Here is a 25749-nt window from a genome sequence, read left to right on the forward strand (position 1 = left end):
TTTCTTTTTTTACTAAGATTTTCCCCCCAACAATTTAATATAAAATTTTCTTATTTAACAGTGAAACATAATGTAATGTATTTCTGAGAATAACCCATTCTTGGTTTTAACAAAATGCTGGATTTGACCTGATGGTATTTTAACTATTTTTATTTTTTTTAAACTTGAAGTGACTGATTTGTGATTTTCACTTTTGTACTCTTTAAAAGGCTTTTATGTCAGCGTTAAAACACCAAAAATGAACTGGGAAGTTTTCTATATTCTCCTACATTCTGGAGAATTATCTGTAGGTGTGAACAAAGCTATCTGCATAACCTGAACTAGGCCTAGCAGCATTTTCTTTAATAGTTTTTCTTCCCTTGCTAGGTGTATTCAAGTTTTCCACTTCTTTTTCATTCTTTTTGTCAATATATATTGTCTTAAAATCACTCTTTTTATTCAGATTTTCAGACTATTTTAGTATAAGATTGTTGTATTTTAATATGATATTTCCTAATAAATTTTAATTGTCATCTCTGGTTATTTCTGTTTTTTTTTATTTTAATGTTTTTTTATTATATTATGTTAGTCACCATACAGTACATCCCTGGTTTCTGATGTAAAGTTCGATGATTCATTAGTTGCGTATAACACCCAGTGCACCATGCAATGTGTGCCCTCCTGATTTTCTAATTTTTTTTTAAAGATTTTATTTATTTGACAGAGAGAGACACAGCAAGAGAGGGAACACAAGCAGGAGGAGTGGGAGAGGGAGAAGCAGGCTTCCCGCTGAGCAGGAAGCCCCATGCGGGGCTTGATCCCAGGACCCTGGGATCACGACCTGAGCCGAAGGCAGATGCTTAACAACTGAGCCACCCAGGTGCCCTGTAATATTCTAATTTTTAATTTTCTTTGGTTAAAGAATTGCTAGAAGGTTGTCAATCTTGTTGATCTTCTCGAAAATCAATTTCTTCCTGTCTTCTAATTGATCATAGAAATTTAATTCCATCTTTCCTTTTACCATTGTTTCTTTCTCTTCTAAATTTCATAATATGAATGCCTACTATATTATATTTTCAGTCTTTAGTCATATGTTTTCTGACTGGTAAGGCTTTGGGTAACACGCATATCCATGCACTTTCCCACATACTGCACTCTTGCTCCTGTCCTCACCACACAGCTAAAACTGTTCTCAGTAAGTCACGGATCATCTACATGTTGTCCAGGATAACAAATTTGCTGTCCTTATTTTACTAGAACTCTTTATACAATACTTGTCATTAACAATGTCCTCCTTGAAATTCTATTCTCATGGCTCTTCTGATAAAACTCTTTCCTCACTTTTCTCCTGCCTCTCCTGTCATCCTCCCTCAGTATCCTACCATGGTAGGTTTCTTTTCTTAAATGTTAGGGTTTCCCAAGACTGTGTGTCCTATGAACTCTACTCTTATTAAACATGACTCCTAGTGACCTCACCCAAATCCATGGATTCAACTTTCTTTTACATGTAAAAGTCTCTAAACCCAAATGTATAGCTCCCAACTAGATTAGACAAATAACAATGGGATATTTCAAGGTATCCTCTCTACCTAATGTGGGCAATGACATCTTTATCCCATAAATTTTACCCTCTTTCTGTATTCTATATAGTTGTGATTACTACTGATATTCCCAGGTTGGTAACATAGAAATTATTTTAGGTTCCTGCCTCTCATGTACCCATATTCAGTCACTAAATTTTGAAGGTTTACCATTACCCCTTAAGAATGTGTTCCTTCATGGCTCTTCCGAGAATCTCTACTTTAGATCATGTATTTTCATAAAAAACTACCTTGACACTCCCCTAATCTTTCTGTCTGCAACCTGGCCTCTCTCCTACCTATATGCTACACCACTTTCCAAGTGATTTTTTTTAACAAATGAAAAATTTGTTTACCAGTGACTCACAGCTTATGTTCTTTCATATTCTTTTTGTTTCCTCTACTTAGGATGACCTCTGTCCACCTCCTTTTCTACCTATTTAAATCCCACATCCTTCAAAGTTCAACTCTTCTATCCTCCTCTGTGGAAATCTCTTCCTTTTGTGCTGGCACAGCACCTTGGGCACGTATCTTTCATAACATACGTGATTCCATAGCGATCACTGATTAATTTAACTATTTTCCACTAAAGGAGAAGCAACCAACCTTGTACTCTCATCAGCTAGCACATGTTTATTCATGTTCAAAGTATGCATGAATGATTTTTCAAAACTTTTGTTTAAATAAGAACTCATATAAACACATACATAACCAGCACTGACTGTTAGTAAACTTATGGTGTAAACAAAAATACATAAAACAGGAAAAAATTTAAACAGGTCTATAAATTCATGTTGCTTTCCCAAAAGAATTTGAGCTGCGCATAGGGGTCAGAAAGTAGATTCCTATTAATGCTTCTCTGAGCTTAGGGATATGAAAATTGACCAGGGAACTCTGGATTGGAATGCTACTCACTATTCTATATTATATTACAACCTGTGCCTAATATAGGCAGCCTATTAGGTAGAGTGGTATGATTAAAAGAAAAAAAAAAACCCAGTACAGTGATTGTGATGCATCCTTAAAAGATTTGAGTCCTTAATAATGAAACAAAAATAAAGAACGATTTGCTTATTGTAAACCCATTCATTAAGGTCTTGCCATACCACACTGCTCGAGTGAAAAATATTAGCTCTCAGGACTCTTACAGACTTTTGTTGTGGTTGTTTGTTTTTTACGGGAAGTTTTTTGTTATATACTACAATTAATATGAAAATAAGATAACTCAAAAGAGCATAAATTTCTTAAAGACAAAACTGGACCATCAGAGAGTAAATATATAAAGCAAGCTGTTTAGAAAAAACATTTAGTAAGAGTTCCAGTTTTCCAATCTGCGTGTCATCTTAGCCCTGACCTAAATATAGTAAGTTTGCTTTAATTACAAATTTTTGGTTATAGAAAACTGGTAGTGAAACTAAGGCTTGAGATTTTACCAATTATGACTCAATGTTATACTGTTCCAGGAACCCAGCCTATAAACCTAGATACAGTAAAGCCATCTCAAAATAAATTTTGTCGTTCACAGGAAGAACTCAAGAGAACACTGTATAGAATGGGAAAAAACTGTCACCAATGTAAAAACTGTAAAACAACATTTTTAAATGTGAAAGATTCACACTCATGTAGTTTAAGAATCAAATTTTTCAAACATACCTTGTCCATTAATTTACTTGCATGAAGACTCAAGCTATTGAAGAATATTTTTTTGCTTAGCAAATGCATTTCTTCAATGGTAGTCAATAAGGTAGTTGCACTATTTCCAACAATGCCACTAAAAGCAAAGAATATTTCAGGTTGCAAAACAGAGGCTAAGACAATCAATTCTTTAACTGAATATAATTCATTTAAAAGATCTAGATTTAGGGGTATCTGGGTAGCTCAGTCGGTTAAGCATCCGACTCCTGATTTCAGCTCAGGTCCTGATCTCAGGGTCATGAGATGGAGCCCCATGTCGGGTTCTGTGCTGGGCATGGAGCCTGCTTAAGATTTTCTCTCTCTCCCTCTGCCCCTTCTGCCACACCTCCTGTGCTCTCTCTCTCTCTAAAAACAAAACAAAACCAAAAAAAAAAAAAAAAAAAAAAAAAAACCAAACCAAACCAAAACCAACAAATCCTTCTAGATTTAAGTAAAAGTGTGTATGTAGAATATAAACTGTGAATTAACAACTACTCTAGTTTCATATAAAAATGACAGGTTTTTTTTTTTTAAGAGTTAGGCGATGAACAAATGGTTTCAGTGTTGCACAATCTCTTTTATAAAAATAGACACTCATAATATACAAACCCATCTCTCTATTTTTCTCTATTAGAGTACATGTGTCTCTTGATTATCCAAGACCTAAGGTTAATTTTAGGGAAGCAATTCCATCAATAGCTCTATTTATAAAATATTTGAATTTTATTAACACTGAGTTATTCTTTCAATTAAAACTCTTACACCATATCTAAATTATAAAGTTTCTCAATTTTTATACAGCTGCCTAAATAGCAGTATATTTAGACTAATTATGAAAAAGCTGATAGTATTTTAAAATATTTAATTATTAGCACATTCTGTACTCCTTAATTTGCTATATTTCTTAGACCTATCAAAGGAGTTTCTCATTTTTGCCAGAATGTAAGACAAGCATGTATATAAAACAATTCTCAATTTTATTCTCCAAATTCAAGTACTGAAAGTCATTTAAAAATGTGATGTTAGGGGAAAAAGTTTTTGTTGATGTGAAAGATTGCTCAAAATAAATAAAATGGCATTGATAAATAGCAGTAGATAGGAAGCAAAAAAAAAAAAAAAAAAAAACCCCAGCAAATTTACAGAAAACTGATATGCTGCATATGACACATTATAAAAGCAAATACTAGTACTATATATTTCAATACATCTGAAACTGAAACAAATTGGAATGAATTCTTATAAATTTAATGCGGACAAAGCAAATTAGCATTTAAAATATATATATAAAGCAAACAACAAAGTAAAAGCAAATTCCTAAATAGCAGCTATAATACCTACATTTAAAAAAAAGTATTTCGGTTAAAAATATTATAAGCTAAACACCAAAATAAATTGAAAGAAATTCTCACACATGCTTATACATACAATAAAAGTAAGTATGCCTCTGAATAAAAGTATACCATCCCAAACAACAGGCGAAAACACCGATTGATACAAACAGAAACTGGTATTTTATTTATTTTTATTTTTTGCATTTTTAAAGATTTTATTTATTTATTTTGAGAGGTGGGGAGTGGGAGCAAAAGCAGGAAGGGGGCAGAAGGAGAGGGAGAGAGAGAATCTCAAGCAGACTCCCCGCTGAGTACGGAGACCGACACAGGGCTCGATCTCAGGACCCTGACATCATGACCTGAGCTGAAACCAAGACTTGGACACTCAACTGACTGAGCCACCCAGGCACCGCAGAAACTGATATTTTAATGAAAACTTTGGAGAGATACCAAGACACATTTATATTCATTTTTAAAAAATGGAGTTATCAGCCATATTCTGCAGTTACTCAGATCTAGAATTTACTATTGTTTACTAAGTACTCACTAGGTACCAGTAACTGGGCTAGATACTTATAGATGTTTTTTGTATTTCACTCCATATTTCTACCCAACATGCTTATCCTCCCATTACATTTTTCAATTTCAGGTATTATATAGAAAAGCCCTGCTACAAAAGATGAGGGTTAAATTCTCTTCCATAATACTCATCCCCCACCACAACACACCCAAATTTCATCATTCCCAGGCTCCCTAATACAGTTATATCATAGGGTTCTGGTGAATAAATACTCAATGTTTACATTATTACAAGCATGTAAATACTATTCAGAGCTGCCCGAGGCATCAGGGATTTCAACATAAGGGAATGAGCAGGCTGATAAAGCAGACAAAATCCCGTGTCACAGCCTTGCAGTAGGCATAAAGAGCAACCAGTTCAGACTGGAGAAAGAGAACGGGGTCTCCAAGATGGATGTGGGAAGGAGAGAGGACAGAGAAGCTGGGAAGGACTGGTTGATGTGACTGACTACATGGTGAGAAAATGCAGAGTCTACTTTAGAGTTTGCGTCTGAAATAGTGATAAGGACACAAGAAAGCAAGCAAGTACAAAAACAAAGAGATTATTAACCACAGAGAGAAAAAGTTTTACAGGAAAGGACATGCAATCAAAGTATGCTGGATTCCCTGTTTTTATACATTCTACATCTTCCTTTTCTTGGTTTACTATGCCTTTTGATGGAATCCATCATTTGGGAATTTTAGTGTATAGGACGCAAAATATTTTTGAAAATTCTGTCACCCACTTTTCCCCGACATCACTGGCTATTCTTTTCCAATTTTCTTTGCAGGTTTCTTTTCTTCCTAACCTCTAAATATTAGAGCTCCTCAGGACTTAGTCCTAGGCCTCTTTTTATCTACGCTCACATAAGTGATCTTACCTAGTCTTAATGTTTCAAATACCATCTATATACTGCAAACTATCAGATTTATAGGTTCAGCCCTGATTTCTCTGTTGTCTGCTCACTCAACATCTCCCCCTGTATGTTCATAAATGATGGTGAATCTGACATAGTCAAAACTGGGCTGGACTCTTCATTACCCACCCACTCCCATCAAACTGTCCACCCTCTCAGCAAACGACAATACCATTCATCCAACTGTTCAAACCAAAACCCAAGAATTCATCCCTGACTCCTCACATTTCACCCTCTCTAGTCTATATACATCCCATTGTCTCTGGAAACAACTACTTTTCTCCCCCTCCAAGACTATCACCCTACTCCGATTCACCACCGTCTCTGCTTAGGACACAGATGACTTCCTAAATACTGCCCTTGTTCCCCTTTACGCCACTACACTACATTATCCACACAGTGCCCAGAGTCACCTTACATCATATACCAGCTCAAGTCACTGAAACACCCCAACTCCACACACACACACACACACACACACACACACACACTTCTTCAACCACTCAATATAAAATCTAAATCCTCACCACAGCCTACAAAGTCCCACATGATCTGGCCTCTGCCTACCTCTCTGATTTCATCCCTCCCTACTCCTCCCGTTCCCTCTACTCCAACCACTGGCCTTCCTTCTGGTCCTCTAAAATGGAAGCTTTTGGTGGCCTCAGGGCCAGAGCGTACCCTGCCTAGGACACTCTTCTCTGATATCTTTACATGCCCAACTCCTTCACACTATTTAGGTCTGTACTCAAATATCACCTCTGCCAAAACGCCTTGAAAAGAGCCGCATGCGCACACACCTGCTCATATGTGGTCACTCTCCATGCTTGATTTACCTTCTCCTGCTTTATTTCTCTTCAGTGCCCTTATCACCAGTTAAAATTATTATTTTATACTTGTCTTTCTTCCCCATTAGAATATAAGTTTAAGCTATTTTGTTTACTGCCGTTTCTTTAGCATCTAAAAGAGTGACATTTGTAATCAGTTTTTTAACTGACTAAATAAGGAAATATGTGAACAAGTAAAAAAATAACATGGAAAAAATGTGTCAAAAGATCCAACTGCTTTCCTCAAAATCATCATCTTCAAACAGAAAAAAATTCTACTTCTCAGAGTCTAAGCAACCTATTACCTTCAGAATACAAATGATTTTTTCTTAGCATTATTTGCATTGGAAACTGAGTTATCATTATCATCAAATAATAAATTTCATCAGTACCATCATGGGTATTACTACATAAATAACGTAAAAATGATTTACCACTGCCTTTGCCTAATACAGCATTAGTTACAGTGTTAGCTTTTTTCAGCTGCTCTTGTGTTTCCTCAGTACGGATCATTCTCTTATTTTAGGAAGCCTATAACATCACAAATGAAACTAATTTATTGCTTTTGAGTCATAGCAAGTGGTGATAATCAATTTATATCTAAAATGTTAGAGGACTAACCCAAATCCTTTCTCTGATTAGTTTTATAGCCCATGGCTTGTTGGTTTTGTTTAAAAATGTGAAACCCGTCTCTTAGCTGTGAAGTTTTGGGTGGCTAATCTCAACTACTAGAAGATAGGTAACATCATTGCCATAGTCTTTTGGTGCTTCTTGAACTAGTGATCTTGTACTTCTCCTGGATCTATTAGTTATAATAACCCTCTTGGATTTTAACAATTGGACTTCTGTTCTTGATTCCAGCATACTGGTGAAAAGTAACTGTTAAATCATTTTAAATGGACTCATATGGAAACTGTCTAAAATAGAGCTTGAAAGGACTCAAGGTCTTATAGTGACGTAATAAAGCTCAAGTGTAAACCATCACTGCAAAGTGAAAATAAATGCACACTTGAGAGTCAAAGATCATATTATAGAGCAAACAAGTGGTTTCTAATCATTATTTAAAGAAGATAAAGTAGCTTTTATTTAAAGCAAATAAAGCTATAGTTCTGCTTTACCATAATAGGAAACTAAAGGACAAAGAATTTACATTATTTACATCGAGGATAGGAAACTTCACTATCGTGTCCTATTTGCATATCTTGTATAGTTACGTTAGGTGCCACATATCTCTTTTACTAATGCAAGAGAATTAAAAATATACTCACCCGATAAACTTACACTGTTAAGTTGTACGTGTGCACGTGCGTGTGTGTGAGGGTGTGTACAGTTATGTTTAGGGAAGAAAAGGAATGACAGACCTCAAAATAGAGCACAAATAATACATATATAATGATTCATATGGTGTGGAGGTTCTGCTAGTTATATTTAGTTGTACAAATGATGAAAACAAAACAAAACCCAAACACAAAAACCCTTATACTGTGTTCTACCTGAAATGATGTATCACGTAGGATTTAATAAAGCACATTTAACCATTCCACTTACCTGATTGTATGATGGTAAAATTTGAGGAGGTTAGAAATTTTATATAACAAAACTGCCCCAGGTTCAGCAACTATTACTTGTTCAATTCGAACCTATTAAAATATGTGAAAAAAAAATTAAACATTTCTTAAAGGCGTAACTTTCCTTCAATAATCACATGTGGTATAAACAGCATTTAAAAAGATAAAATTTAATTACTGTAGAAATCACAAAATTCCTTCTAAGTAATTTCTGAATATTAAACTATAGGGGATGGTAAAATAACAGAAACATTTTAACACAGATATACTCTACAAAAAAACAAAACAAACCCAGATCCATTACCTACAGAATTTGGCCCAAGGCAGTTGCTACCAGAAATAATACAATGATGAGGTCACTGTGAGGTTTTTCACCAGATTATAACAAAATGTAGTTCAGCACACTTTGCAAAGCGGCTGTTACATCCCTGGAAACAGATTATCAGTGCAAATACTGCTCTATCACCAAATATTCAGAAAAGAATGAAAGAATTCTTATCTTCAAACTATTACACCAAATTTCCTTTTTTATTAGACAATAACAGACAAATCTTAAATTAGCACCAATATATATGTCTAATTATTGCTACCAGGGAAATATCAGATCTACTTCAAAGTTAACTTGATCTCTCTTAAGATTAACCACTAGGAATCTTTAATTAAATTCTATTCCTTACTGATCTCGCCCTTACTTTATATTCCCTAATTACTGGATACAATCTAAATCACACTGGTAATGTGCTTATTTACATATTGTATCTGTTCTTAAGCTGATGCTTACATTGTGTCTTCTTGTTTCCTAACTAGATTCTAAACACAGACATTGTGTTTTCTGCTTCTTTTACATCTCTACAGCATCTGGTAGAACAGTACATACACAACAGATGCTTAATACACGCTTTTGAAAATTGAAGTTTCTCTATACTTAGATTTTGGAATATGTCATAATGCCAACATATGTGATTTGCTAAAATAGATTTTACAAATGTATGTATATGAGCATATAAAACCCTGTTAGATTACAGAAATTAAAAAACCTTTACATGAATATGTTTATGAAATTCATACATCTTTTGGCATAAAGTACTACTGAGCTGACACACATTACAAATCATGAATGGAGTGTGAATTTAAAAACCATGGTTTTTCATATTACAATTTCTTTCTAGGTCTAAGGCCTGGATCAACAGTGATTTAAATTATATATTATATCAATAAAAGTGATACTTTCTGAATTTTAGTATAATTACTAGGACAAAATATAAAAGATATTATTTGTGACACACAGCTCTTCTCTAGTAGATTTATAACAGCATATAATCCACTGTAATTTAGGAAGCTCAGAGTATACGGTACACTAAAGTTTTTATTAAAAGAGAGAGAACTCAAATGTTAGCTGGTAATCTCTCTGCAATCCAGAACATTCACATAAAAGAAACATAATTTTACTACCTATGGACTTGAAAAACAGACGTAACACATTAATTCTGGTAAGTGTAGCTACAACTCTGAAATGAAGACACATGTAAAGTAACAGTTTTGATGCTGATGATCCATAGCGTCTTCTCCACAGTATATACAATGTTAAACTTCAACACAAATTTTTAAAACTAGAAATAATCATAACTTACACATACATTTATAAATATATAGTCTACTACCTACGAAGTTTTATAAAAGTTAAATACAGGGTAGAGTAAACCAAGTCCACAGTTTTGCAATGGTACCCCTCATTATCATTACAACCTTTTGCTTATGCTTCTAAAAATCACTATCTCACCTTTCCTAAAAAGAATTCACTCCTACAAAGAAACAAGACCGAGTGAGAGATATTTAACCAAAAGATCCGATATCATAAGCCATTATGAAAAGTTCAGCAGCTTATCAGGTCAAAAAAATTTTTATTAATGGAATGTAATTAATGAATGTAAAAATTTTTATATTACTGGAATGTAAAATATCACTAAAAAAATGACAATTATAATTGCAAAAGAAAATGTTAAAGTAAGCTGTTGTTTTTTTTCCTCAGCTGACAACTACAGTATATCAACTGAGAATATCAGATACCCAAATGAGGTCATACAGGAAGAAAATTCTTAAAATAGTGTAAATTGTCACAAATATATAAAGGAAGGGAACAGTTGCTGTATCATCTTATGTATCACTATCAAGCTAATTTGATATGTAACTACTGTGAACATCTGTTAAATATTCTCTGGAGTATGCATTTAATATTACTATCATATGAAAAGATGTAAGGTTTCTGTCACTTCAGAAACTAAAAGGGTCTTTATTCATTTTACAATAGAAATATTTTTGCTTGCTTACTGTTTTTTCTTCATCTTTTGATATCTTACATTAAAATTTCAAAGGCAGCCACAATAATGCTCTACAACTGTTATAAACACCTTTTGGGACATAAACATTAAGGAAGATGAAATGAGGTACATTTTAAAACAAAGACAGACTTTGGTATATAATTTCTTTATATAGACAATGGGTATTAATTTGATATTTTAAACATCATAATAAAATATCTTACTCAGACCAGAACAAGAAACTCTAAAGTCCATTCCAACCCTCAGATTCTAGAATTATACTTATACAATTGCTTTAACAGCAACAAAAAAAGGAATTAGTAATATAAGGAACATAATATCATAAGTAAGGAAGGGGTTAGAGGGAGATAAGGCAGATAAAATACAATTTATTCACCAAAGCAATTTATTCATTGTTATGACTGAGTTTCCTTTAACTCTGTGTAGTTACAAATAAAATACACAAAGTGTAGAAAGAGAAACATTTTTATTCTCTCCTTTCTTCTTTTATCTTTCCAATAATTGCTAGTATACAAAACAAGCAACACTTACATGAGTGTAAATGTCTGAAAATCAAACTATGGCAAATATATCATTTGAGAGAACTAAGTAAAATAATTTCAAAATATTTTGCTATTTATTTACTGAATATGCAACTGAATCCTAAGATGATCAAATTACAGTAATAATTAAATCAATTTCCTTGCCCACAACACAATACCAAAAAAAATCTTAGAAACCAAAAAAAAAACTTCTAAAATTTAGTTCTTGGTAAGAATAAATCATAAACCTTCTGGATTTCAATTTCTACACAGTAAACTGAATAAATAAGGAAAGTAAACCAACAACTACAAAGTATTCCATTATTTTTTTTTTTAAGATTTTATTTATTTATTTATTTGACAGAGAGAGAGAAGGGAACACAAGCAGGCGGAGTGGGAGAGGAAGAAGCAGGCTCACAGTGGAGGAGCCTGATGCGGGGCTCGATCCCATAACGCTGGGATCACGCCCTGAGCCGAAGGCAGAGGCCCAACAACTGAGCCACCCAGGCGCCCCTCCATTACTATTAATAAAGAAAAATAGCACCTGCTGCAGGCCTAGTAGGTGTCAGGAACTATGTACTGCATCTACACAGTTTTCTCATTTGATCTTTTCTTTTTATTTTTTTTGGATTTAATTTTTTTATTGTTATTTTTTAAGTTTTTATGTAATTCCATTTAGTTAACATACAGTGTTATATAAGTTTCAGGTGTACAATCTAGTGATTAAACAATTCCATAATCACCTGGTGGTCATCGGGACAAGTGCACTCCTTAATCCCCATCACCTATTTACTTTGTTAGATTTTAAACACTGAATGTTGGCAAATAATCAGCCTAGTCATTAGAATCTTGCCAATGGCATAAGCGGGGATATTTTTTTTTTCTTATTTGATTTTCACAACCACCCTTAATGTTTTTTTTTTTAGATTTTTATTTATTTGAGAAAGAGAGAACACAAGCAGGGCGGAGGGGCAGAAGGAGGGAGAAGCAGGCTCCCCCATGAGCAGGGAGCCCAAAGAGACAGGGGGCTAGATTCCAGAACCCTGGGATCATGAGCTGGGCCAAAGGCAGACGTTTAACAGACTGAGCCAACCCGGAGCCACATGGTAGGTATTTTTATATACAGGTTCAACAGAAGAGGCAACTCAAACAAGTGAACACAATTAAGAGGCAAAGTGGAAATTCTAACCCAAGTTTGACTTCAAATTCTGTTCCTTGTACTATAAATAGTATTGATAATAAATAGTATTGATAATATTATAATAGTATAATAGTATTGATAATACTATAAATAGTATTGATAATAAAACTTACACATGTTATTTTATCCTTGTATTTATCATTATTTATTGCTATAATAGACAAAAAATGTACAATGCTTGAAACAATAAAGTAAATGGAACATGTTCTTAGAAAATTTCTGTTAAGAGTTCATAGATTAATTATTCCAACTTAAGGGACTTTTTCTCAATTGATTAACATAAATTACCATGGAAAACATAATATGGTAAAAAAAATAAGTGAATATATACAAACTAAGAATATTTCAAATTTTCTTCCTTAGAAAGAAAACTGACAATGATTACTTTAAAATGTACTTTATTATCCTACACTAATGTGTTAACTTGAGAAAATTATAGCTTGACTTCAAGCCGTTAACAGTTTTTTTAAACTCATAGGAGTAAGGCAATAATTTAGCCAAATGCCATATAACATATATAAAAAGCAAAATATTTACCTTTAGAGGCCTGCACACACCCTCAGTAATGTGCCCAACAACTTCCTGGATATTTTCTTCAACACCTACAATTAATTACAACATAACTGAAAATTTTTTTCTATATTACACATAAGTTCAAAAAACAATAACGCATATGATTAACAGCACTAATAACAAACATTTAAAATAACATAACAATATTTTATTAAGTCCAATATCTTTTAGGACATTATTAATTATAGTAATATCTGGGTCTAGAGCCTTGTTAATTTATTGCACTGCTGACTAATAAAATAAACATTACTTCTTTGTGAAAAAGAGTAAATACATGAGTCACAGGAAAAAATGACTAGGAAACATATTAACTGAAGGAAGTGATGTGACGATGTATTAGTATTTGTTCTACAAACACCTTATTCTGGGCAGGGGTGCTGAACACAGAAGCTGAGGATATCAAGATGGAAAGCACACCTTGTAATCTAATAGAAAAACTGGCATTCACTAAATACTATTTACCAAGTTCCTGTGTACTTGGCATTTACTGCTTGTGACCGCCTTCTTTTTTTACACACAGAGAAACAGGCTTGGAAGAATGAAGCCATTCCCAAAGAATAACCTATTTCATCCAACTTTGATCTATAGTCTTCCAATCTCTTCACAGTGCCTCTCATAATATTTTACTAAAACATCCTTTAAGAAATTCATTCTTTTAAACTAGGTAATTAGGATAACAGAAAACAACTTAAAGTTCAGACCTTGTGCCAATCAAACATACATGCTGAGTCTAATTTGAATATCAAAGAGCAAAAACAAAAAAATGAGGAAGGGTGAGTAAGGATCTTCCCCAATTTGTACACTAGCCTCTCTAGGAGATCACATGTGAGCCAGAAGGATGCAGGGCTGGGCAATGCAACACAGTCAAATGATACCAGTCACAATATTTCTCTTTAATTCCTATCAAAAACAGAGTATCTTAATTTCCCATTTGCCCCTCAAACTCTAACAGGCATTTTAAGGTAGTCACAATACTAAGAAGATCGGAAATTCTGTAGGAAACAGACATAGCGACTCAAAAATCATCATTTTTTTCTTCCTTGAAATCAAGACCAAAATTTTAAGTACATTTGGTACTACATGAGTAATTATTCAAAAAACTTCACAACAGTCACATGAGAATGAATAAAGCGGTTGGATAGTAGAAAAGAATTAGTAGCTTAATGACTTTAAACAAGTCACTCAGCCTGTTTACTCACAGATAAAAGGAAGATAATAAGTGTGGCGCGGAAGATCTGAGACAGTGTACGCTACACATTCTAGAAGCACCTTGAAAGTGAGGCAGGGGAGTCCAGGCCTGATATGGGAAGGCTACAAGGGACCAGGATACAAGTGTGAACAGCTGTGTGACAGGAAAGTGATGGAGGAGAGAAGTGTATCAGCAGAAAAGGGGAGAAACCAGAGAGGAAAATTAATGAGGGTGCTTAATGTGGCACCTAGGTGTGAAGAGTTTACCTCTGTGAAGATGGCAGCAATAAGAATAGAAACAGAGAAGCCTTGTGTTATTTTCTATACTTAGACATTAGCAATAACAACCAGAGGACCCACCTTGTATGGTTACACGCTTTAGGAGAGCTTCAAGGTGTTCTTTTTCAGAAGCAGTAGCTTGATGGAGCCAGGCCAACATATCTCCTACATATCTAACGTAAAAATGAAACGTTAGTAAAGATTTCTGTCAGAAAAACATCAACTATTCCAACATTGTCTGATGACTATACCTCAAAGGGTCATGGGAGTGCATTTCAATGGGTCTCGGTGTGCCTCCTGGGCCCCCTCTTGTGAGAGCATCGATAAATCCACGAACAACGGTACTTCTTCTGGCTGTTCCAAATTCATCTAAGGTATACCTAGAAGAAACAAGTTATTTGAAAAAAACAGATGAGTTTCTTTTTAATGAGTATATCAAACTATTCATGCAATTTCTGAGATAAGCAAGACATCTACAGCTTCTTTACACAACACCTCTCTCAAGCAATACTGTTTTTAAACAACAAAAAATTTTTATGAAATAACTTTATCATAATGAAAATTCAGTCTAAAGGCATATATTTTTACTCCTCCTCAGAAAGAATGCTGGAATTTGGGATCAATAACAAGGGTAACAGCAATAAGGGACAGAGCAGTGGGTTTGGTAAAAGTAAAAATCGAGGAAAGGAGAAAATCTGGGATTCTTCAGGTTTCAGTACTCTTAGGTCCCAAACATGATGTTCTAGTGTTCACACAGGCCATAATATCTAGTTCTCAGAGGGCTGCTTACAGTTAGAATTCTGCAATCCAAAAAACATCTTTTCTTCTACCATCAAAATTTTCCCCAAACATACTATTCATATTTAAAAGCTTATTTTGACTCCAATACTAGACATATGTTCCCTAAATTTACTGATCAACGAGGCATACGAAGCAAAAACTTTTTTAACTTATATTTAAAAGTCATCCATTATGGTTAAAAGAAAAAAAAAAGACTTCCTAAGTGAAGGAGTTTACAGGAAAGGGAACTTTGAACTGGGAGATCAGGTAATTTGGGGTGAAATTACAGGATGGCCTGGAGTTGCCCAGAGTGCCCACTTCTTTGACTAGAATCAGCCTTGGTTTCCCACTATTACCACATTCCTTACACCCATCCACCAATTCAAAGTTCTTGCTATTTCAAAAGTACCCAGGAAAACAAGAAATTTTTTCACAGTCCAATGTCAGCAGATTCTAGACCCATGAACTTTTAAATCTCTTAGGAGTTTTCTAACAGACTTCATGTTAAGAATTATTTCATTGCCCTCCACATAAACCAAAGTTACCAAAATTTAGGATTTTGGTTTCCAAAAGAATTAATTTCTTAAACTACTATAAAAGCTATACTGCTTTCTTTAATATACTACTCATTTAATAAAAAAATCCACATTTTTTTCAGGGGTGCTTGGGTGGCTCAGTCGGTTAAGTGACTGACTTTTGATTTTGGCTCAGGTCATGATCTCAGGGTCATGAGACTGAGTCCCACATCTGGTTTCAGGCTCAGCCGGAAGTTGGCTCGAGATTCTGTTTCTCCCTCTGCCCCTCCCCTGCTCGCACACATACTCTTTCTCTCAATAAATAAATAAAATCTTAAAAAATAAAATCCACATTTTTTTAACATAAGAAAGCTCGAAGAGGGAATGTTTTTAAATAAAATGGAAAGTGTAGTAAAGTGGTCAATATCTACATATTTGTAGGAATCTGAACTTTTTTAAAGGGCTGTTCACTAGAAACCAGATCACGTTTTTTTGTGTTTTGTCTTCAGTTAAAAGGAAATGGCTCTGAAATTCTGTGTAGTGACATATTAGCAGCATGTCAAGATGAAATGCACTATCCCGTTAAGCTCTAAGCATGCAGGTGACCTTGCAATCACTTTCCATTTCTTAAAACAAATTAGAACCAAAATGCTTTTTTTCCCCCTCATGCTCTTAAATTTATATGTTTAGTGTAAAGAACGCATTCCTTTAAATGATCACCAACTCCGTGAAATGACTTATGATCAGATGATTACTTAGAGCACAAAAGTCACAAACTTTTAACTTCTCAAATACATAAAACTCATCCTCAGGACCCAACCTGCTACAATAAACAGAAGCAATGTAACTTTTGTTTCTAGGTCTATTCACTCTGACCACCAGTCATGTTGGAAACCGGTCAATTCACTGGCATTTTAAATGGGGGTGGGGGTGAATTATCAAGTCTGACAAACACTGGACTCTTCTCTGTGTAATTATATGAAATATACACATACATTAATACGAATGTTAATCCCCCTGCAACAATAGATATAATCTGAAGCAAAACCAGCATGCGCCACAATGAATCTTCAATGACATCTATATATGTGAAACTCCTTTTCCCAGAGAAAGAAGAAAATTTCTTTGACTAAAAAGAGATTATTTCCCAACAAAGGTAAAATTCAAAATGGAGCTTTACAGAGGTGAATGTTAAAATTATATAAATATTCTAAAATGCCTCTAGCTAAAATAAAAAATTCAGTCCCCATTTTTAATGTCTATAGCAAAAAAAGAAAAATTCTTGTCAAAAAGCAAATTAAAATATGAAACATGTTGGTCAAAAACAAATTAAAATAGTATAAAAGCCTCCAAGAAATGTAACAAATACATTAAGAATGAAGAAGTTGGCAAATTACTACATTCTTTAACACTTTATATTCTGAAGGTCTAACAAAGGAAGGAAGATGTCAATCTAGTCTACTTACAATAAATTTCTTTATGAAGAAATTTTTTTTTTGAAGATTTTTAAAAAATTTATTCACTTGAGAGAGAGACCAGGAGCAGAGGGGAGAGGCAGAGTGAGAGGAAGAAGCAGAATCCCCGCTGAGCTGGGCGCCTGAGGCAGGGCTCAATCCCAGAACCCAGAGATCATGACCTGAGCCCAAGGCAGCTACTCAACCATCTGAGCCACCCAGGCACCCCTATGAAGAAATTTCTATTCTTGATTTATTGAAAATTAATAATGCATTAGCACTCCAGTTACATATTACCTAATAAAAACTGGGTGGAAACTTTTCCCAAGGACTTCAATAATTACCATTTTTTTTGGCACATGAAACCGACACATTTGAGACACACTAGGGACAGTGAAGCTTTTACCCATTACTTAAAGTTCATATAGTGCCATCTGGTGGTTAACATGACACAATGTTAAATTTTTCCTAAATTTAAAGAAACTATCACTTTGGAGATAATGAAAAGCCAATTTTCTTTTTCAGCACCCATCTTATGGGAATCAATTGGTCTTAAAAATCCTCCTTCTTCCCAAGTTAACTTCCTAATGCCTCTTACAGTCTTCCCCACTGCACTGCTGCCTTCCCTATTCCCTGACATGTGTCCCTTCAACATAAATCTTTTTTGCCTATTATAATTTCTATTCTTTGTCTTTCCAGCTTTTTCTGGCTGTCACAACAGACTCTACATACATACCTCTGTGGCTGACAACTTTCCACCTTATCTCCTTTTAAAATAAAAATAATAGCTAATATTTAGTGATGAGCAAATCATTATGCTAAATACCGTATTGAATAATCTAATTTAATAGTCAAAAAAACCTTATAAGACAGGCACTATTTTTATCCTCATTTAAAGAAACTAAGGTTTTTGAAAGTAGAAGGGCTTGTCAAAAAATCTAATTCAGAGCCCACCTTCTAAACTATTATGCAATACTGCTCCTTTCCAAGTGTTTGGAAAGAATAAAAATTTAGTAAAAATATATGTACATGGTAGAAGTCAGCTGACCAAAACACACAAAGGCATTTTTTTAAACAAAGACTAACCTTATGAACAAATATGAATCTGTGGACAATGTAACATTTGATTAAAATCAAATACCAAATATTTTCAGTACTAAAAGACGCTCATAATTAAACACCAATACCTAAAGTAAAAAAGCTGGGAAAGAAATTCCAAGCTGGATAAAATCTGCTGAGCTGGTGATCCATAGTGAACATGGTTTATCATATATACATGCATCACATTCAGGGCTATTACAATGCAGCTCTTGCTACCAACCCAATAGCCAGTGCAAGCTTTTGCAATCAATTTCCCCAAAATACATGTTCTTTCTCAATCTACATCTTTGCACCTGCTGTTCCCTCAACTTGGGATACTCTCAATTCCCTTCTTTTCCTGGAAAATGTCTATCCAACCTTTAGAACTCACTTTAAAACTATTTCCCAGAGGAAACCTTCCCTAAGGTTCATCCCTTTCCCCTACCACAGAATACTCGAGCCACACAGCACCTAACACAGGGACTCTAAAATAGCAATTAATATAGTCATTAAAATGGATGTTTTTATATCTGCTCCAATAAAATAAAGCAATTTCAGGGTAGGGTTTCACTGATATTGTGTCTCTAGCACATAGAACTGTGCTTAACATATAGTAAGTACTCAGTAAGTAGTACTGGAATGTTATTATTTTACACAGCTGTCCCAGCATTTGTGTTCTGGAAAGTTCTTATAGGCTAAGCAATGTTCCAATCAGAAAGAATAATGAGAAATCCTCTAAAACTATTACAAGCCTCTGAAAGGCATGTCTCAGAGCAGGACTGAACACCTATGGAAGAGTCCCCTGGTTTTCTGTTTCCTGCAATATAACTCCCCACTTGGAGTTATACTCTCCCTATTTCCATACTATTGCAGAAATTAAAAATAAAAAAAAATTCTATTTTATATAAAGAAAATTAAAATACAGAATAATAAAAAATATGTGAACAATTAATAATACATAGAGTTCTTATACAAATCACCATCATATAGCTGTTGGCTGGCATAACTTACAGAATCAAACACCTGAACTCTTTCTTTTCTTGAATCCTATTAATGGAATCCTGATTTTAAATTTTCTTTTTTCATTTCTGGAAAATTATATTTCTTTTTATTTTTTTAAAGATTTTATTTATTTATTCGACAGAGATAGAGACAGCCAGCGAGAGAGGGAACACAAGCAGGGGGAGTGGGAGAGGAAGAAGCAGGCTCTTAGCGGAGGAGCCTGATATGGGGCTCGATCCCATAACGCCGGGATCACGCCCTGAGCCGAAGGCAGATGCTTAACCGCTGTGTCACCCAGGCGCCCCTGGAAAATTATATTTCTCAGTCCCCTATCTAACCTCCTTCTTTCTAGGGAAGGGTTAACAGAGGAGTTTTAGTTTCATGCAATTCTAAGGTAATTAATGAGATGACAGATTGAGGAAAAGCCCCTTAACCTCTACATAAATAAGGGGTAGTCTAGTTATAGAGACACCTGCTTTTCCCCTCCATAGGGCATTCTATAATACACAACACACAAATAAGCTGATGTTCCAATGATACACATATGAGATGAAAATACCACTGTAAATTATTATATTACTCAAACTATTGTATATAAATTTGATAATACTGAAAGCTAGTGTAACTCATCAAATAAAAAGTAGATTTATTTTTTTTTAATTAGGAAAAAGTCACCAACTTATATAAGACAGGTCTATCCTGTAGGGCTTCCATAGCCTGAGTTAATACTGGAGATATGTCACATGATTCTTGTGTCAAGGTTCTGCATTCACCTGAAAAACAGTTAACATATAATTATAGCACTTGTTAAATTAAAATTAGGTCTCTATTATATCCATTGTACACCCAGAGTCTAAATTCTATAACAAATACTACATGAAAAAAAATGCTCAGAAAAACTTAGAGAATATGCCAATCAAAAAATATTTTATGCTGTCAACCAAACCAAAAATGTAAGCTTAAGTATTTGTATAACTTTATATGACCACACACGCTATCCAGTGCACCCCAAACCTCTATTTTATTATTTAAAAACCACAGTTCCAAAGAAACCAAACAATGAACAAATATTCACTGAGTAACTGCTATATACATGGCAATGTTCAAGGGGGAAGAGGCAGAATAAAAAATATATTACCAATCCCTTTCCTTGGGAGCAAACTTTAAGCAGTTTACTAAAAATGTTTACACAAGTAATACATGGTAATAAGATTATAATTTCAAAATAGCTTAGATTCTAAACTTTTAAAAATCTCTACACCATTTTCTTTATTTTACTATTCTAATGTTATCCATAAAATGCTAACTAAATATCTACTATGTTCAAAAAACTTTGAACTTGTTCAGAAATTCCCAAACATTTGGTATATGTGGATCTCACACTAGCAGTATGTTTTCTAGCATGCACTGAGAAAAATGCATGCATGTTTGGAATTGAAGGGATCTTTTATTTTTAAGAAGACTGTTGACTATATTCCCTATGCTGTACTTTTCATCCACATGACTTATTTTATAACTGGAAGTTTGTATCTCTTAGTCCCCTTCACCTAGTTTGCCCACCACCTCCATCTACCTCCCCTCTGGCAACAGCCAGTTTGTTCTCTGTATTTAAGAGTCTGTTTGTTTTGTTTTTTAGATTCCACATATAAATGAAATCATATAGTATTTGCCTTTCTCTTTCTGCCTTACTTCACTTGGCACAGTAATTCCCTCTAGGTCTATCGATGTTGTCACAAATGGTAAAATTTCAATTGCTTCTATGGCTGAGTAATAGCTGATTCTATATATATACATCACATCTTCTTTATCCATTCAATTGACCTTGGGTTGTTTCCATATCTTGGCTATTGTAAATAACACTGCAATAAACATAAGGATGTATGTATCTTCCTGAATTACTGTTTTCATTTTCTCTGGGTAAGTATTTAGCAGAATCACTGGACCATATGGTATTTGCTTGTAATTTTCTGCGGAACCTCTATACTGTTTTCCACAATGGTTGCACCAATTTATATTCCCATGAATACTGCATGAGGGTTCCTTTTTCTCCACATCCTCACCGACATTTGTTATTTCTTGTCTTTGTGATATTAGTCATTTTGACTGGTGTGGTGATATCTCATTGTGATTTTGATTTGCATTTCCCTGATGATTAATGATGCTGAGTATCTTTTCCTGTGTTTGTTAGTCATCTGGTAGATCTTCTTTGGAAAAATGTCTATTTAGTTCCTTTGCCCATTTTTTAATCAAATTGTTTTTCTAGGGTTGAGCTGCATGAGCTCTTTATATATTTTGGGTATCAATCCCTGATCAGATATATCATTTGCAAATATCTTCTCCCACTCAGTAGGTTGTCTTTTTGTTTTGTTGATGGTTTCCTCTGCAGGAATTAGAGATATCTTAAGAGGATTCCAAAGTCCTTAGGAGTCAGAAGGCCATAGTTTAGAACCACTATGTTAGGTGTTGTGGGAGCACAAAAAAATGTGAGGCAATGTCCTTGCCTTTGAGAAGTAGAAATGTAACTGGAGAGGCTAAGATATACATATATGAAAAGTTAAGTAGTAATGTACTGAAGGTCAAATGTTTCCAGCAGTTAGTGTTTAGAGGTGGGAAAAGTCACTGTGATTTACTGTAGTCATGGAGGGTTCCAGAAAGATGCAGAATCTAAGTTCAGCTTTGAATACTGAAGTAGGAATTGAATTTAAAGACAGAAAGTCAGACAACACGCCAAATAGGAGTCAACAGTGCAAACAAGACCAACAGAAAAAGAAATGGGTTTAGGGCATAAAGAGTAAAATGATCAAGCAGATAATTAAAGTTTTCCACAGTCTAGCACAGATGTTACTAGTTAACTGTCTGTATTCCTAACTCCTTCCAACAAGTCAGTTGGTAACACCTATTAAAATGTCATGTACTTCTATCCTATCCTTCTGTCTTTGTCTTTGGTTTTAACAGGCAGTTTTGTGAACAGAATACTGAGACATTTTAAAACAAAACTAAAATAAATAAACCACTTATGGCAGGCAAAATAGTGGCCCTTCAAAGATCTCTAATTCTTGGAACCTGTGACTGTTATAGTACATGGCAAAAGGGACTTTACAGACAAAATTAAGGTGACAGATCTTAAAACAGGGAAATGTTCCCGGATTACCCACGTAAGTCCAATGACATAGGTCTTAAAAGTAGAAGAGGCTGGCAAAAGAGTCAATCAGAGATATGATATGGACGAAGAGGCAAGAGAGATTCAAAGTGAGAGAGTGACTCAATCCATTACTGCTGGCTCTAAAGACAGAGGAAGAGGCCATAAACCAAAGAATGCAGGAAGCCTCTACAACTGGGAAAAGCCCGCAGCGAAAGCCAGCAAGGAAACTCACACCTTAGTCCATCCTGCAGACTCAAGTTACTAAATTATGCCAACAAACTAAATGAGCAAGGAAACAGATTCTTCTTAGAGCCTCCAGAAATGAATGCAGTCCTGCCAACACTATTAGCGTGTGACAGCATGTCTTATTTCTGACCTACAGAACTATAAGGTAATAAATTTGTGTTGTTTGAAGTCATTAAGTTTATGGTGATCTGTTATAGCAACAAGAGAAAAATAAATTCACCCTGTATAAAACAGTACTTAAATAATAAAAAATGTCTAATCAACTCTAAGATAATGTAGGGCAGAAATACTAACTTTATTTTTTTATTATCATCCTTAACCATACATAGAGCTTCAATGATACAAGATGCTCATGATACAAACACAACATGTTCAAAAGTAAAGCTCATTTTTCTTTTTAAAAATACTTTTTGATTACTAAGATCAAAATACAATACCAAAGGTCAGATGAAATAACCAAATTGAAAACTAATATTCATGAATCTAGACCGTATGAAAGAAATCACTTACTTTGAGCCCACCGATAAAGTCTTTCATAAGCTGTTTCTTGAAGCAAGGCCATCTGTTCCATAATTTCTAAACTAAGAAAATTAAAGATTTATTTTAATTTAAAGGTACAGATAACAGCTACACCTAAGAATTTAATCGTATTATTTAATTACAGAGTGATCTGGTTACAGTATATTAACTTTTTATCATTTTATGGAATGATTTTTCAATAATTTTTTTATGACTAAGTAAATGTTGTCAAATTTTAATACCATCACTTAGATAGGCAAGTGTTATTTTACTCTGTAAGTATCAGGGTATAACTAACTCCCCCCTTATCCAAAGATACATAAAGAGTAAATTCCTATTTCACAAAATGCCATATTTCAAAAAAACCTAGGATGCCTTTAAAATTTTAGAAATATCAGCGGAAATACAATTATGAATTGAAAACGTTACTTACCCTGCTGTTTGTTGGTTTGTACGCAAGAGAACTTTGACATCGTTATGAATTCGTTTTACTCTTCCCAATGCCTTGAAAAAATCCTTTAAAATTAAGAATGCAACTTTAAAATGCCCATGTTTTCAGGTGAAATTACATTACTTTAAATTGAAATATCACTACAAGGGAAAAACAAATCCTTTCATTTACTTTAATGAAGCCCTCCTATAACTGACCTTAACTTTCTCTAAATTTTTATAGAAAGTGTAATAGATATTTATTTAAATTTTAAAACATATATTAATTCAATGTCTGCTAGTACCAAACAGTATGCTAGTTGCTGGGAACACAAAATTTATAGACAAAAATCCCTGTCCTCAAGAAATACATAGTCTAGTGAAAGAGAATGCAAACCTAAAGATTACTACATAAAGAAAAACATGCTACATATTACCTTATGACTTAATTAACCATATTTTTGTGATCACTGAAGATGATGTTTTACGTATCTTTTATATACCTGTTCTTGCCTCCTAATCCAAGAGTAGAATGTAAAGTTGGAGGCATAAAAGAGACTAAAATCTCCTATTTCACAACAGAAAATAAGGAACATAGATAACCAAAGCGCCCCCCCCCTCTTTTTTTTTTAAATCAACAGATCCAGGATACAGAATTTAGGAAAGAAGCAATTAACAAGGTTGAAAATGGCTGACAAAGGACTTAGAAATGAGGAGGAGTAGGTTTTCTTTATAAACTTGATACTCTTTGATTTCTTTAAAAAAAAATCTAGATATTGCTTTGAATAAACAACAAAGCCAAATTAAGGTAATTTAAAATGCATCTTAGCTTCTAAACTTAAAAAATATTTTTAAATCAAACTTTTAAGATGGTAAAATAAAGCCTTAAAAAAAGTGATTTCTCTGTAAGTCAGTATCTGCTGTGCTTTAAATGATTGTAACAGAAAGCAAGATACCTCAGTAATAGGTCCTTCTCTAGTACCTCGGAGGAGACCCATTTCATCAGAAGTCAGCTGGAACTTGGATAAGAAGGCATCTGCGACTTGTGCTCTTATTTCTAATCTTTGACTATATTTTTTAAAAAGCAATAAAAAAAATTAAGCATGCTGTGAATTTGCATCGCCTAAAACAAATTACATCTCTGACATAATAACTTCTTAAAACAAGTGTGAAAGATTCTCAACATCTTTGAAAGCCTCAATTCTGCCTCAAACATTAGAAGCTCATCAGGCATGTAGATAATAAAATTAGCTGAAATCGTTCTACCTCAGATACCTGAAGACAGTAAAAGGAGTTAATCATTATGGAAAAGAAGAAATAAGTTCACAAATGGTCTCTGCACAACAAATTCTCAGCCACTTACATGTACTTGAATTGTTCATCTTGTAATAACAAGATTATCTTACAGGAGAGAAATACACCCATCTTCAACTAATTTCTTCTTAGTCAGTAAAAAATCCTAAGCTTCTGAAGTTTTCACATGAAGTACACAGCAACCCCAAATCAGGTCTATTATTTTTTAATTTTAGGTTAGAAACAGCAGTCAAGAACTCATTTACCAATTCTTCATAAATCTATAAAAGCACTTCACTTTTATCTTCCCCATTTTTTCTGCATGATATGGTAATAAAAAAGCCTTTTAAATTACATTATCTGGATGCAACCTGTCTAGACTAGCTTGACAATTAAGAAAAGGCACGCTCTTATCTGGAATGTGGTCTGTGAAGACCTGAAGGAGTGAGTCGAGTTACCATCTAAATGCAAGTTAGGAGTACAAACTACCTGAATGGATTTCAACATACCGGGCTACTCTTAGATTTAGAGATATATAAATAAAATTGGGTTTCACTAGCAGTAACCACAAGGCAGTAATATTCCACAATTTAATAATATTCAAATGAGAGTGAACAAAATAAACATGAACATTATATGTATAGAAAGTACAATGCATCTGCCATCTTTGTTTTGTTGGTATGCTAGGGTTGTCAGGTTTTAAATTCAGTCAAATGCTCTGAAATAATATAGCAAGTTAGAAAGTAAAAGTCCTCTA

At 34.1% G+C, this 25749-nt stretch overlaps 1 protein-coding gene across 6 annotated transcripts in view; it reads right to left on the reverse strand.

The window, feature by feature from the left end:
- Window positions 1–25749, reverse strand: part of COG6 (component of oligomeric golgi complex 6) — an 85167-nt gene that overhangs the window by 43858 nt on the left and 15560 nt on the right. For all 6 annotated transcript variants that reach the window (XM_026493182.4, XM_026493183.4, XM_026493184.4 and 3 more), the window contains exons 5-13: window positions 24656–24767; window positions 23704–23786; window positions 23262–23332; window positions 20043–20136; window positions 14784–14912; window positions 14614–14705; window positions 13030–13094; window positions 8412–8503; window positions 3213–3330 (exon numbers count right to left, since the gene is read on the reverse strand). In XM_026493182.4, coding sequence (XP_026348967.1) covers window positions 3213–3330; window positions 8412–8503; window positions 13030–13094; window positions 14614–14705; window positions 14784–14912; window positions 20043–20136; window positions 23262–23332; window positions 23704–23786; window positions 24656–24767 — 856 coding nt within the window. The remainder of the gene's footprint in view (window positions 1–3212; window positions 3331–8411; window positions 8504–13029; window positions 13095–14613; window positions 14706–14783; window positions 14913–20042; window positions 20137–23261; window positions 23333–23703; window positions 23787–24655; window positions 24768–25749) is intronic.

The sequence above is a fragment of the Ursus arctos genome, unplaced genomic scaffold (assembly GCF_023065955.2).
Source record: "Ursus arctos isolate Adak ecotype North America unplaced genomic scaffold, UrsArc2.0 scaffold_10, whole genome shotgun sequence".
Lineage (NCBI taxonomy): Eukaryota > Metazoa > Chordata > Mammalia > Carnivora > Ursidae > Ursus > Ursus arctos.